General features: G+C 44.8%; 1 protein-coding gene across 4 annotated transcripts in view; it reads right to left on the reverse strand.

Annotated features, from left to right (window-relative positions):
- Positions 1 to 604: 604 nt before the first annotated feature.
- Positions 605 to 16,039, reverse strand: part of ALDH18A1 (aldehyde dehydrogenase 18 family member A1) — a 39,336-nt gene continuing 23,901 nt past the window's right edge. For all 4 annotated transcript variants that reach the window (XM_065922960.1, XM_065922961.1, XM_065922958.1 and 1 more), the window contains exons 11-18: positions 14,931 to 15,024; positions 12,045 to 12,265; positions 9,876 to 10,013; positions 7,331 to 7,526; positions 7,106 to 7,227; positions 5,249 to 5,435; positions 3,951 to 4,046; positions 605 to 1,663 (exon numbers count right to left, since the gene is read on the reverse strand). In XM_065922960.1, the coding sequence (XP_065779032.1) occupies positions 1,482 to 1,663; positions 3,951 to 4,046; positions 5,249 to 5,435; positions 7,106 to 7,227; positions 7,331 to 7,526; positions 9,876 to 10,013; positions 12,045 to 12,265; positions 14,931 to 15,024 (1,236 nt within the window). In that variant the 3' untranslated portion in view covers positions 605 to 1,481. The remainder of the gene's footprint in view (positions 1,664 to 3,950; positions 4,047 to 5,248; positions 5,436 to 7,105; positions 7,228 to 7,330; positions 7,527 to 9,875; positions 10,014 to 12,044; positions 12,266 to 14,930; positions 15,025 to 16,039) is intronic.

Genomic DNA, 16,039 nt, shown 5'->3' on the forward strand with positions numbered 1-16,039 from the left:
GTTTCAGGCAGCTATGTTTATTGCCTTTTCAGGCAAGCTATGCCAGAACTCCCCACTCAGGGGCAGGGCAGGCAGGGTAACGTGGCTGACCATGTAAGGGTCGGGATGAGAGGTAGCATCTGGAGCCAGCCTGGGAACATGCTCCCCATGACACCATAATTCTTGTGCTCATAAAACATCCTCAGAGGATAAGAAGAAACATGTAAGTGAGTGCTTATTTCTTTGGGAGGGCCCCCATGAGACAAAAAATCTTTCAACTGCAGACTATCAGGCACCAGTGGTGTTAAGAACAGGATGGAAGGAGGGAGAGCTCAGAGCTGTCAATGAAGCAGGCAATCCTAAGGCTGTGTGGACCCAGCACAAGGACAGCATGCTCAACTTCAGACCATCACCATGTTTTTAGTCCCTAGGCTCCTGGGGCTTCATCTCTCATTTTCCTCCCCTCTCTGACTAAGTCCCTCCCCCTGGGGATCTGCCTGAGCTGCTCCCATCAACACCTGACACCGTCGAGGCCAATCAACGTTCAGAGAAGAGACTGTGTAAGAGCAGGGTGTAAGAGCCCAGGGGAGGGGAGAGGAAGAGGGTAACGAGGAGTGACAGAAAGTGAATAGTGCACACAGGCTTTTCGTAAGAACTTTATTTCTCAAAAAGGGGGGAAGAATCCAAAGTATTAAAATAATTCTCTAATTTTTTGTTTTGGAGAGAAAGGACGACAAAATAACTCATATAAAAATTTCAAGCACAATGGCGGTAGGTACTTCATCCTCAAACTTGCACCTCCCATCCACAGCTTTGGTTCCAGCCATGTCACAAGTAGGGCTGAGCTCTGGATCCGGAGAGGCTGCCAAGCAGTTAGAAAGCTTTTTATATTCACTCCACAGATAAATACAGAAGGCCAACCCGCCCAGTGCAAATGATTTAGTCCATCTCTGTGACTATTTCTGATGAGAATGCTAATAAGAACTGCCCCTCTCCAAATTCTAAATCTCTCATTTCTGAAGACCAAGAGTGTGAAAGAAATGAAATGTGGAGAGACTTGTCAGGTATGACTGGGTCTTGTAACAACCAAATGCCAAAGGAGACTCTACCTCATTGAGGTGATAAAAGGTAAAAAGTGACTGTGATTTTTCCATTGCCTTTTATGTGGGAAAACCGCACCTTTCTGTTTTCATCATCAAAAGGAATTGCACTATGTGAAGCAATGTCCCTCTCTGTAGCAATCATGCAAATCCCTACCTAGAGCAATTATGTTCTAACTTAGAGAAAAGAAAAAAAGAGAAAGGGGGGGGGGGCACGGTGCTGGAACACGAGTCCTTAGCCCAGATTGATGTTGCCACACAGCCCAGAAGCATGGAGGTGCACTTTCCAACAGACAGGTCCTACCAGGAGGTGGGAGACAAGACGGGGCTCAGCCCGAGATGCTTGAGATGAGCTTCACTGTGAAGACCCCTCGGACATGCCTGGCTCTCCTCTGAAAGCACTCAGTTGGTGTTTCGCTGAGGAATAGGGAGGTTCTCATGAAGGTACTTTAAACTTCCGTGCTCTGAGAAGTCCGAGACCACGTGGTCCTGCCCTCGCAGCAGCCACTTGGTAGTCAGTAGTCCTTCTAGTCCCACTGGCCCCCGGGCGTGGATTCGAGATGTACTTATTCCCACTTCAGCTCCTGCAGGAAAGCAAGGATTGAGGATGCAGCTTTGCCCAGCCTCTGCTTCCTGTCTACCCACCAGACCATCTCTTCCTTCTCCTCACTTGGCACCTTTCCCTTTCCTCTCCTGACCTACCCTCCCTAGGCTGGCCTGACTTCCACTCTCCCCATAAACAGGTTCTCTGCTCACTGTAAATCATGGTCAGGCCCCTTCTTCTAATGAAACAGACTGTAGTCTGGGTGTCTCTTTCATATTTTATTCACAGTGCATTTTGACAACTCTACAAGTGCTGTCTCTGACATCTGTCATGTGTCTGGATTGTGTACCATTATCTGGGCATTGTTTGAGGTGTACAACAATGTACAGAGGTTTTATCTCCCCAAGTATCCTTCAAACCCTAGATAGTAAGGGACATGCTCTAGATATTCCCCAGAATGCTCAGTTGCTAGGTGCTCATAAGACAGTGACTGAATACTTGAAAGGATACTGTTCCTTTCCCTCCCTCCTGCTCCAGCCTCAGACATGGGGCATCGAGACTTTTTCTGGGTCTGGCGTGGTGTTCTGCAGAGCTCCCCTGCTCATCCCAACTTTACTGAGCAGGCAGTGGGCTAGGCCTTGGGGATTAAGTATGTGAATAATTGATGCAATTCATGGAGCTTGTATTCTTGTAGGTAAGGCAGCCAGAGAACACCTCAGCAAATAATTGCATGTGGTGATGGGGTGCAGTGGAGGGTGCTGGGATAGAGACTGGCAGGGTGGCAGCACCTGGAACAGGGTGGTCGGGGGAGCCTCCCTGAAGAAACCTGAAAAATGAGAAGCAGCCAGCTAGTGGACAGCAGTGGAGCAGTGCTGCAGGCAGCAAAGAGGTGCCTGGGGCAGTGGTTGGCAAGGAGACTGACCACTGGCTTCAAACTGGTTTAGTGGCATAGAGACCACATGACTTTGGGCATACTGCCTAACCATCTCTTGCTTCAGTTTTTTCTTTTGGAAAAGCAGGAAAATAACAGAATCTGAGATAATGCATGTGATGTACTTATGCATGTTGCTGAAAATCTAGTAAATGCTCAGTAAATATTATCTGTCACTATTATTCACACATTTCACAGGAATTTACTCAACCAGAGTCTGAGCTTTTGCTCTGAGTGACTGATGGGAAGACAAGGCAGTGGTCTTTGCTCCTCCCCCATCTTGGACCTTCACTTGAACGCTGGGAACCTCAGCCCTTACAAGTGTGTTATTTCTTCTTTAAGAACATGGGAATTAAAAATAAAGAGCCCAATGACTAAGAATAACTAAGCAAAATTCCCTTTAACAACGTTTCATAATTCAGTGAGAATTATTCCTCTAGGCAGTTCTCTATTCAAACATTCAGAGGAGTTAAAATATTTTAAGTAGCTGAAATAATTGTCAGATATGTCATAAATGCCTTATTGGAGCTTTGTATAAGGGTACCCCTGAAAATTAGAGACTGTCTGAAACATCCTTATACTACTGGGGGGATGGAGATTTTACTAGTAATGACGGAAAGGGGGAGGGTGCCTTTCCAAAGCCTTGTATTCCAAAGTCTATTTTAGAAGTCAACCCTGGGGAGGGGGGATCGGGATGAGGAACACATGTAAATTCATGGCTGATTCATGCCAATGTATGGCAAAAACCACTACAATATTGTAAAGTAATTAGCTTCTAACTAATAAAAATAAATGGGGAAAAAAAAAAAAAAAAGAAGTCAACCTTGCACCTCTGGGCTTACATGTTTATTTCTGATGCTGATATTTCAGCCCAGCATAAGTAATAGTAATGCCTCTTTTGTCCTATCCTTGGGGGGATTCCTATCTCTGAGGCAACCTGGATGTGTCTCTGAAGGAGTGAGCCTGCAGTGGCAGTGCCCTCATGGAACCCTGGACGCACACCTGTCACAACCCATGCATGCAGACATGTGGTCTGCCAAACGTGGAAGGAGTGAGCCAGGCTCTGAACTCAAGCAGGTCTGGGTCTGAACACCAGCTGCGTGACTTTGGGCAAGTTACTTCATTTCTTTGAATCCTAACATCCTCATCTATGAAAAAGGAAATACAAGTACCTACCTTCTTAACCTGTGAAGTGCCTAGAACACAGGACTTCTACCAGTTCATGGTAGCTGTGACCATTCTCTCTCACAAATCCACTTTCCCTCAGTCTGTCTTCATCACCCTGACCACATTTATGACTGTAAATGCCAGGCATCTCCTCCACCCTCATGATGCTCCTTGGGCCACAAAGTGATCCACAAGGGACTGCTTTCTCTCCGACCAGACTCTTTCTTACCCAGTCCGAAGCGGTAGCCATCAGAGAAGCGAGTGCTGGCATTCCAGAACACACACGCACTGTCCACGTGCTGGAGAAAGAACTCAGCTGTCTTCTCTGCAGCACAATGAAAAGAAATTGAGTTAGGATGGCCTGGGAAAACTATCCCTGCTTCCAGCCACTCAAGAGTGCCTGACTGGGTCAGGGCCCAGGCCCCTGGGGTACTTCCCTGAATATTAAACATATAGACTTGTGAATATCTATAACAGGAAGAAAGCAAACCTGCTTCATTAGTCATGCTGCCAAAGCAGTAGGCACATGGGAAAGACTGGGTTAGAGTCCAGATCTCCCTGTACCCTCAGTGTGGCAATGGCCTGTCTACACTGTTTCTTCCAGGCTCTGAGCCAAATCCTTAAGTCTCAACTCCACACCCACCAGCTGGGTGACTGTGGGCAGGTCTCTGAACCTATGCCTGAGATCAATGAGGACTGACACCATCACCTAGTTCCCAGCTTGTGGAGAGGATATAATGAACTCACAGCTGGGGAGTACTCTCCCAGACCCAGCAGATGGCAAGCACTTGGTAAGCACTAGCTGTTCTCACTGGTGGCTTCTCCTTGACCACAGGTCAGCCTCCCATGCCTGACACCCAGGCGTGCCTTTCAGTGATCACATGGGGAAGCAACTAGTGACTATGCAGAGCTGGTTTTGCCCTACGCTACTTGGTTCTCTGCCTAACCTCTGGAGCCTTGGTTTCCGCACCTGTGTGCACATGTGCTAAGTCACTTCAGTCGGGTCCAACTCTTTGTGACCCCATGGACTGTAGCCCACTAGGCTCCTCTGTCCATGGGATTCTCCAGGCAAGAATACTGGAGTGGGTTGCCATGCCTTCCTCCAGGGGATCTTCCCCACCCAGGGATCAAACCTGCATCTCTTACGTCTCCTGCACCAAGCAGGCAGGTTCTCTACCACTAGTGCCACCTGAGAAGCCCTTCCTCAGCTGTAAAATGGGCTTATTCCAGCAATCTGGAAAGACTGCTGCATGGATTAAATGGTGATGACTGACATATGGTGAGCCCTGTTTAAAGTGGAGTCAATCACTTCTTCCCTGCTTCCTCCCACAGCCACTGTGACAATACAACAGGGTAACAGATATACAAGCACTAAGTGAACCAGCAAGTGCCGCCAACCCCGGGCACTATCAGCAGTCCGCTGAGACTGTTTTCCTGCAGGCCAAGAGGGGCTGAGCGGAGCAGAGCCAGCTTAGAGGTCAAGGCAGAAAAGGCAGACCCTGCGTGCTGTTGCCTGTGCAGACTGACCATTCTCGGTGACGATGACATCCGTGTGTGAGCTGCCATACTTGTGGATGTGGTCGATGGCATCCTGCACACTGTCCACCACTTCAATGCACAGCTCCAGGTCCCCGTACTCAGTTCGGAGGGACTTCACTTCAGAGGGGCTGAAGGTCAGATAAGAGGCGAACTTGGGGCCTGCATGAATCTTCACCTGGGCCAGAGGAAGTTGGGGGCAATGACTTAAACACGGCAGAAACAGGCAGTGCATACTCCTCCTTCTGGATCCAACAGCAAGGTGAGTCTAGAGATGATAAGCCTGGGGCTCCTGGGGCCTAGAAACCAAAATGGCCCCTGCTTCCTTTTGGAGACAGCCTCCATCCTCTAGAATGCTCTGCTTTGGAAAATGCTGACAGCCACTTGCTAGCAACGGCCCCCAGTAAAAGTGGACCAGGGATTTAAGCAGGAAGTCTTATAAACCCTTGACTGCTGGCATTTTACTGAAATGAACACACGACTAAAATCCCGCTCCTGGCTAGAGGAATTTAAGGATCCTGAGAGCTGGTCACTGAGGACTCAGTCACAATTCTTCAGGATCAAGCACTGGCTCAAGGACCAACACGCCCCACTTGTCTGGTCTCTACTGCTCCCAAGGTCTTGCATGGTTTCCCATCTGGGGTCCCACATCCTCCAGGCCTGGGATCCAACCAGGTTCCCTATGGGCCGGAACCCTACCTCTGTGCAAGGCGCCCTCTGCTTTACTTCCTGCATTACAAGGTGCTTTGAGAAGTGCACACCCGGGCTCATTCTGACCAAGGAACGAACGTCCAGGTGATGCCGAGAAGGACTGGTGACATTGTGGGTCTGTCTGAATCAGAACTGGAGGTTTGACTCCTGGATACAAGAGAGCTTTCCTCTTCTCCAGTCCAGTCCAGTCCAGTCCAGCGTGGTACCTGGCACACACCAGTACTCAAACAGGCCACTAGTGTGAGGTCAGGCCCCAAACCTAAGTGGTCAAGTGATCTAACTCCCTTGTAATTTGTGGGGTCCATTTTCATTTTCCAAACTGTCCTTGCAGGTTCCCATGCCACATCTGTAAGCTGACTGAAGCCTTCCTTTCCAGCAAAAGGATGGAAGGGAAGAGACACATGCTCAGGGTCAAAGCAACCAAGGCCAGCAGTCACTCTCTCTACTGCTGTGCCAGTTCACACAGTTCTGAAAGGACACCATGACACCAGATATTAAAGCTTAAAATGTGTCCTGACAGAAAATTTAACACTGTCCATTTTTACCTGGAGAGTGTCTATTTCTTTGCAATTAGGATTTTAGGATGGAACATACATTTATATTCAAAACTTACTGGCACTGGTTGTTTATCATCTTAATGATACGGTGAGAAAAGAGCAGACATTACACAAACTGCTCACTCCTAAAAATCACTGCACTAATAAGCACATTAATATTGGTAACTGAAGACATTTTGTGGAGGGGAGGATATATGTAAATTTTTGGCTTGAAAACATTTCTGCATAATCTTTCCAAGTCAAACCCAAACAGGAACATGTGTTCAGAAACATAAACTTTATGCCAGGAAACAGTCCATTCAGTGGGTTGCCATGTGATCGGCGTTATCTTTGAACCCTCTTAGCCCTGAACGTACGCCACTTTGGAATGAAGCTATTTGTGTATGGGTTTCTTCCAGACTCTAGAGGTACGGGCGTGTCTCACTCACTCTGTGTACTCAGCACACAACTTTGTATGTGGCAGATGCTCAAAAACATTGCTTCTCAGATGGCCTTAAATGGAATAGCAGCTGCTCCCGGTCTAATCCCAGAGGCTTCTAAATCTCGGGAGTGAGGACAGGAAGTGATGGCCTTGTCCTACCTGTTCCACTCTCAGCATGTCAATGATCTGGTCAAACAATGGTGTTCTCAGCAGGTCTCGGTGGATTAACAGGGTCTCTAAAGCATTACAGGCAGCTGGATATTCACATTTGGAGTCTCTAACTGAAAGAGGAGAATAAAGAATTGTTTCTATTAACATGAACCAGGGCCACTGAGGACATGAGAACTATTTTGTGCACATAAGATGGGACCTGATCAAGCTCACCTAGCCTGGTGACCTTGTCGACACTGGCCTCTGAATCCACGTACATGTGGCAGATGCCTTCACTGTGCCCCATCACTGGGATGCCCTTAGCAGCTTTCTGGATGTCTCTGACCAGCTGGGAAGAGCCTCGTGGAATGATCAGATCTATCATTTTGTCTAAACGGCAAAGATCTTCTACTTCTTCTCTGGTATTCACCTGAAGAGATAAAGAATAAAAAGATGAAGATGATTTTTGATCACACAAACTATGGAAGTAGCAGCATCCCTTACACAGATAAATGCCTGTACCTCCTGAGAATTAAGTCCGATGCTGTGAGAACTTATTCCAAAAACAAGGAATCATGGGAAATTAAAAATTGTCCAGCAAACGCTTAAACTCTACACGTCAGGTGCTGTGCTCCACATTACAAAACATGCAGGATAGGATCCCTGCCCTCAAAGAACTCACGAATCTGGAAGGGAAGACAGAACTAGGCCACAATGAGCCAAAACACAGGATGGATACTTTTAAAGATGACAGAAGAGGTACAAAGTGTGATCTCTGGAAGTTCAAGAAGATACAGAGTATGCCAGACTGTGAGTGTGACAAAGGGAAGTGGCTGCTCCACTGGCTCCCTGATCACAGCCTAAAAACATGCTGCTGGATCTTACTAGGGAGTCATGGTTCTCCATGCCTTGGGCTGACAACCTCTACCCTGGGATGCTGGTTGGACCGACTGAAGTGCCTGTGTTAGACCTCGAAGATTATGGGCATTTTTTTCCTTCCCTTGATTTTTAATTTCCCCCCATGTGGTTGTGTTACTAACAAAAGAAGTACAAATATACATTTACAAGAAGGTTCGAAGCAACTTCAATCTGCATCTCCCCAAACTGGAAACAACCCTGACGTTCATCAACAGAAGAAAGGATAAGCTGTAGTACATGCTTATAAATGGAATACTACACAGTAGTAAAAAAATAAACTACTGCTGGATCAAACAATGAGAATGAATTTCGAGGACATAATGAATAAAGAAATACAGATGAAAGAGTGCATTCTGTATGATTTCATTTATATGAAATTCAAGAATAGGCAAAAGATATGGAATGTGAAAGAAGTAAAAAAAAAAAAAAGGTTTGATGGTGGGGGGGCGGTATGCTGATGGGGAAGGGCATAGAGTCTTTCAGGCGTTGGCAATGTTCTGTGTCTTGCTATGGGGGTGGTTATATATGTGTGTGTATATATATGGACATAATTATATGGGTTTCCTCGGTGGCTCAGTGGTAAAGAAACCACCTGCCAATGGAGGAGACACAAGAGGCGTGGGTTTGATCCTTAGGTCGGGAAGAACCCCTGGAGTAGGAAATGGCAACCTGCTCCAGTATTCTTGCCTGGAAAATTCCACGGACAGAGGAGCCTGGTGGGTTACATATAGTCCATAGGGTCACAAAGAGCAACTGAGCATACATGTACATCACATGAGATAAGGATTCTTTTTTTTTTAATTTTATTTTTTATTATATTTTTGGCCTTACCACATGGCATGTGGGATCTTAGTTCCCTGACCAGGGATTGAACTCATGCCCCCTGCAGTGGAAGTGCGGACTCCTAACCTTTGGACCACCAGGGAATGCCCAAGGATTCTTTATATATGTTACACACCAACAGGAAGGAGAAGGAGGAAATGTGGCACATTAAATGAGGATATGGTGCCGAGACCTAAACCCCTACAGTCTGTGCTCTTTCCATCCACTATGCTGCTGTAAGAATAGCCCAGCTTCTTGGCGGGGAGCATGTAATGAGGCAGGTTTGTAGATACACCAACCTCCCTCCCCACCAGCAGCCAACAGTATCCTGGAATGTACGCACAAGTGGGCCTCAAGGGAAAAAGAGAAGGATCTGGAGTCTGCTTGGGTCCAGATCTCAACTCTGAGTGATCCTGGGGTGTTATTTTACCAATGAGCCTATTTTCCTTCCATCTATAAAATGGACCTAATAATTAACGGTATCCTTTTCACAAGGTTGTTGTGAGGATTAAATGAAATGATGGATGAAAGTGCTGTGTCCACAGTAGGTGCTCAATAAAACCATCTAGTAGTTCAAAACCTCTATTGGATGGTTCAGGAGTGCGACACAACTGTTAAAATGATGGCCATAGCAGTAACAGTGTTAATAGCACGACCTCATACAAGCTGCGTGATGGTTTCTGACAAACTTTCATAAAACATATCTTATCAGACCTGGCCTCAATCACTGCCAGTAAGCAGAGCCCAGGCCTCAACACTCTAGGTCTGGTATTCCTGCTGCCTATAACCTCAGGAATGATTCCTGTCAATCAATGGTACCAGAGCACAGCTGTGTGAGAGGGGCCTTCACGAACCACCCAATCTGGGCCAAGGCAGCACCAGCGCTGTCCAACGTCACGGACACACAGAACCTGCTGCTCCTCCGGTCAAGCCTGCCTATACAAGTGGCTTTGTCTTTGCAGTCTGAGCTTTGCTTCAAACACCCAGAGACCTGGCCCGGCTCCTCTGGGTCTGACCGAGCTCATTCCCAGGGACCTACCAGCTGTACAGCCTCCTTGACTCCATGGATTGAGAGGGCTTCCTGGGTCAGGAGGTGAAGGATTCGGTTGCTGTGTGAGGCCTCCTTCCCTCCTTTGAGTAACAAGCCATTACCACTTGCTATAGCCAAGGCTGCCACCTGCAGATCAAAGAGGAAGGCAGTCAAACATTGAGCATGTTTTTCTGTGCCAAGCACTGTGCTAATCACTTTATAAGGTCTACCGTGTTTAATCTTTACAACATTCCAGTGAATTAAGTACCTGTCTTATCCACTGCTTTACAGACAAGGACACTGAAGCCCAGAGAGATTGGTAACTCCTCAAGGACACACAGCTTATAAGTGGTAGGGTTGGGGACATTTACCCCAGAGCCAAAGCACAGATCTTAAGAAACTGTACTATACAGCTTCAGCACCATTATGGAGTAACCCAAATTAAGTGCCCAGGGTCACACAGGCCGTACCTTCTCCGGCCACAGGTGCTCAGGAGCCTCCAGACTTAGGTGTTACTCCACCTGACTCAGCAGCACCCGAGGCTATGCAGCACCTCTGGCCACACCCTACCGTGGCTGCTCTGAGAGCTCTAATGCACAGCTGTGGCAGAGACTGCTGGCAGGATGAAGCAGGCCATCTACAAGGAGAGTTAGTTACCCTCTGGGAGTGAAGGGCTAATGACACTGATCTGATGAGGCCTGAAGCTGAACTCTCTGAATGCTTTAGGGATGAATGAAAATCTTTCTGCTTTTGTAATATATCAAAAGAAACTTTACAAAATAAAACTTGAAGACGTTTATCTCCAGAATAATAATTCTTACTCCTTTTTTGTTTTTGTTGCCCATGAACCTCTTAAAAAATTATGTCAGCTTTTCCCAAATAAATGCACAAACACACAGCATTCTCCCTGTAATTTGCAGGATTCATGTATTCCGTGATGCCGTCCAAGGTTAAGATCCCAGGTTGGAAATCTCAGTTGAAACTGGCTAAAGAGGAAACTTTTTCCTAGTGAAGTATCCATTAGTATGGATAAAAGGTGGCAGAGAAACTTCATGGACACGGCCTGCAACTTAGGACTCATTTCTACCAGCTGACAGTTATCTCTGGGGTGTTCTTCATGAGACCAGATGTGCACACAGACAGGGCTGTGTGACAGCACCAGCCACAGGCTGAGGACAGACCCCAACGGCATGGGAGTTCCTTAGCGGACCAGCTAGTTTTAGATCATGTCAGGGAGTAGCCTCCACACAGCAAGTGGGACTCCCAGGGTCACATATGCCCTGGAAGAAAAGGTTCTATTTCTTTGTTTCTAAATAGAATCTCTCTTTGAAACTTTGGGGCTAGCGCAAAGAGCGAGCTGGTATCATCCTGTTGTCAGTCCAGTGGGGAACTGGTTCTGGATTTCTGGGAATTATTTAGGGCCACAAACAAAGCCACTCTCTAATTCCATCTTACACTTCAGAGCATGGCTGCTTGGCAAGATCTTTGCCACATGGTTTCTCCACAATTATAGCCTGTGATTTGTCAGATTTCCTAAAGGGCTTACATGTTAGGCTCCATCAACTACTGAAAGTTCTTCTTCCTAAGAGATGCACCTACAGGAAGCCATCTGTGACACTGATATTAAATGGGTCTTTTTCAAATGGGCAAAAGCAGCTATTGAATGAGCCTACAGCAGGGTAGCAGACACTCTGTGGTCAGGGAACAAAGTGCTCCGGTGAGCTAAGGTTTTGTCTTTTTGGCTGTACTGCGTAGCACGTGGGATCTTAGTTCCCCGACTCGGGATTGAACCTGTGCCCCCTGCAGCGGAAGCATGGAATTGTCACAGAATGGGAGATTCATTTGGGCTCAAGGTTCAGCTTCATCCATACATCACAGGAGTATTGACTTCTATAAGCCTAACTTTTTTTCTACTGTAAAATGGACATATGAATTACTGTTTTTAGAATTACTGGAAGAATCAAAAACATAAATTGCCTTAAGAGCAACCTGAGAATAAAGTCTCAAAAACTATCTCTGGGGAAAGGAAGGACAGAAGGAAGGAAGGGAAGGAGGGAGGGTGAAGGGGTGGGAGGAAGGGAAACAAAAGAAGGATATCTCTGGGAGATTTATCTCTGAGTCCTGAAAAGATGTTCTTCCTCCAATTCCCTCCTCTAATGGCCGGCATTAGTCCCATACCTGGGGTAGACAGTCAGGGCGAGACTCAAAGATGACCAGCAAGACTCCAATTGGGACAGTGACTTGTTCTAGCTCCAAGTCTTTGGCAATTCGCGTCCGGCGCAAAACCCGCCCCACACTGTCCTGGGAGGAGGCCGCAATCTGCCGCAGACCGATGGCCAGGCTGTTCAATTTAGATGTGGAGAGGCTCAAACGTTTCAGCAGAGGAGCTGCAAGTCTCCCTGAAGAGGTGTGAAGGGTACACGATGAAGCAGTAGACCTGGGTGGGTTCAGCTGTTTTACTGAACTGTGTTAGGAGCAGACAAGGAACTTGGAGTCTCGGGGAGACAAGGACATGTCATTTACACAGCTTTGCTGGGAGGGGCAGTTAGGCAGCTTACATCATCATGTAGAGGTGTGGACACCCACACCCTTGGTGCCAGCAACTTCAGTTCCAGAAATTTATCATTTTCATGAGCAAATCTACATGCAGGGTGGATACTTACCATAGCATTTTTATAATAGTGGGAACTGGAGTCTACCTATAGATTCACACAATGGGCTACAATGCAGTTACTATAAATAAATTTCTATACTTACTGATATGGAAAGTTGTCTAGGATATAGTTTGTGGAAAAGGCAAAACAAAACAGCATGCATGATATGACCCTAATTATCAGATACTGCACATACATGTGCACGGACACATATCAGAAAGCATTAAGAACAGTGATGATCTCTCTTTCTGCATTATTTTTTAATAATGAGTGAACTTGTTTTATAATTGGTAGTAGTAAAGATGTTTTCTTAAAAAAAAACAGAATTATGTAAGTTCATATATAGAATTTTGTTTAAAATTTAACAGTATGCACTGTGTAATTATCTCTCTTAACACACACACACATTTATATATATACATGTATATACATGCATTCAGGAAAACCATTTGGAATCACATATTACAAATAATCACTGGGCTTCCTTGGTGGCTCAGATGGAAAAGAATCTCCTTGCAATGCAGGAGACCTGAGTTTGATCCCTGGGTCGGGAAGATCCCCTGGAGAAGGGAATGGCAACTCACTCCAGCACTCTTGCCTGGAGAATGCCATGGACAGAGAAGCCTGGCGGGCTAGAGTCAATGGGGTTGAAAAGAGTCGTACACGACTAAGCACATACACACATCACAAAACATTATTATGATTAATGTTGAATGATACTATGAAAAATTTCCCCTTCTTTGGTATAGTCATAATCACCAAGACAAAATAATAAAAAGACTTGTACTTTGGAGTGGAGGAACCAACCTTTAATTTAAAAAAAAAAAAAAAAAAGAAACCATAATTTCATCAACCAATTACATTAAATTAATTTTCTTAATTTTCCCCCATGTATTAAAAATTAACTTTTAATTGTAGTGCATATTAAATATTATACTCTAGTTTGTTACCTTATAATGCATATACATTTTCCATGTTGCCAAAATAATTTAATAATTACTAAACATCCCATTGACTTGATACAATTCAATGCACATGACTGTACCAATGTTTTTAAACACTCAGGCTGTTTCCAGTTTTCATTGGGATAAATAATCCTGCTCTAAGAATCTTTTTTAATTTTTTTTAAAGAATTTTTACATGCAGAGTTGTTTTTTCCTCTTGCAATCTTTTCTTAGGATAAATTTCCTAAACTGGGCTCACCGAGTCAAAGGCAATTACCATGCTCATGTATATGCTAGACTTTGTTCTCAGGTCATGTGTGTCCTTATGGATTCCTAGAGAGAGATAACTGGGATCAGAAGTCACAGCTCTGCCAACAACTAGGTGTGTGATCTTAAGCAGCAGCTTTAACCTCTGTGGGTCTTAATTCTTTTAAACTAAAGATTTCAGTAGGATGTCAAAAAAGATTTCTTCCATTTATGAAATTTTTTTGTGGTTTTCTGATACTGCAAAAATTCCAAAGACCAGATGTAAAGTCCAGAGAAAGTTCCAAGGTAATGGCTAAAAAATTTTTTAAGGAATGAAAGTAATGTTGATGAGCCCTGCAAGGTTTTTTTTAAAGGAAATCTACTAATTTGGATGTTTGATTTGAGGCACATTTATTCACAAGAATATATAAACTCCATAAAATCAAACCCCATTATTTTAGGATGGAAAAGACGGAGAATTAAGAAAAGGAGAGAATGATGAGGGCCTGCCTGACTCAACATGTAATCTAGTTGTCTGTAACTTAAGTTCAGCTTACTCTATCGTTAGGACCTCCAGGGCATTTCTGGATGGCAGACTACACACTGGTTAAGGAGATAAAGCTATCTTTCACCACAGACGCACGAACTATTTCCACTATTCTTTTATATACACTGTCCATCTGGGTTTGGTTCCCAGATCTGTCACTGACTGTATAGTTTTAGGCATGTTAACAACTTCTTTCTACTTTAGTTTTCTCCTCTGTATAACAGGGATAATAAATAGTAGCTACTTTATAGGTAACATATCCTAAAGAGAAAATGAGATCCTGCCTGTTAATTCTTAGCATAATGCCCAGCAACACAAAGACCTCAGTAAATGTTAGCTGCTATTAGCTGAATGTCTAAAGTAGTGAGGTCCTCCATCTTTTTCCTTTCTGATTTGTGATGTGTGGGGAATGGAAAAAGCCCCTCAGCAGGTTGGGGGTGGGTGGGTGTTGTACAGAGTATCCAAGAAAGAGGCTGGAGGTAGTAGGTATACTTTAAAAAATCCCAACGAATACCAGCCACCAATCCTCAATAAAAAATGATGTGTAATATGTAACTCCTTCCATAATGATCTTGTCTTTGGGCAGACTATGATGTAAGAATTATTGGTAAAACAAAGAATAAAAACCAAACCAAATCCCTCCATAACACTGACTCAGCTGCCTGCTCTTTACCTTCGGCCTCCTCCAAGTCTTTTTTGTTGGCTAACAGGATCTCATCTCGCTGGTCTGTCAACAGATCGGCCAGGTGATGGATAATCTCTGCTCTCTAGGAAGAAAGGTTAAAGATTAACACGAATAAGCAAACATGTTAACCCATGAAGAATGCACACTACACTTTTAGATTTACTCTTCTGAGTGTGCCAGGCTTTGCTTCGAAATCCCATTACCAATGCCTGAAATCTCCTAACTTCATTCATTCATTTCCTAGCACCACTCCCCTCATTTTTCCTTCCTCTCTCAGTACTAATCTTTCTACTCTTCTTCCTCTTGTACCACTCCTGATCATGATGATTAACAAACCCTGGCCTCGTGTTTGGGGAGAAGGCATGCATTATTCAGTTCACTGATGAGATGGGCCAGCACTTGGAATCAGCATGATATACACACTGCACTTATTTAACAGCACCAGCTGTGTACCTGACTTTCCAGGTTAAGTTTTTGCATCTAGTTCTTCTTTCTTGATAATTATTAGTGTTTATTAAATGAATTCAGTCAACAGGGAAAAATCCAGTCCTGAATGCTGGAGGAGACCCCAATCCTTACCTACCTAGATAAGAAGACATAGCAAATCATAGCAGTGATTACTGAAGGAGTAAAATAAGTGACTAAAGAGAAACTACGGTCCTCTTGGGCTTTCCTTTCTCTACTTGTAGTTATTTCAAATTTTCTTTTCCATTCTCAGGCCAAAGAACTCCTCAGAAGAAACCTACATACATCACTTTCAAATCGAGCCTTAACATCACAACTATCAGGAAGCCAGCCGCCATGTCCACCAACCTCACATTTTATTACATCTGCTACTTCAACTGACTGAGTCACTGTCGACAGGGCAGGGTTAAGCTATGGAGCAGACTCTGAAGCTTCCATCTTGTAAGTAAGCTAGGTGATTTGGGTGAGCTGGGATAAGTTACTTTCCTACATTTCCCTGCCCAGTATGTGGCAGGATTAGGGAGCCTCTCTGGTCTCATGATTTCCATGATATTTTTGATCAAAGCATCATAATGATGCCAAGCTACCTTAGACTTCAGCCTATAAAAGACAGAGGAGAAAATGAAATTGAG

This window comes from Muntiacus reevesi, chromosome 2, assembly GCF_963930625.1.
Source record: "Muntiacus reevesi chromosome 2, mMunRee1.1, whole genome shotgun sequence".
Classification (NCBI taxonomy): Eukaryota; Metazoa; Chordata; class Mammalia; order Artiodactyla; family Cervidae; genus Muntiacus; species Muntiacus reevesi.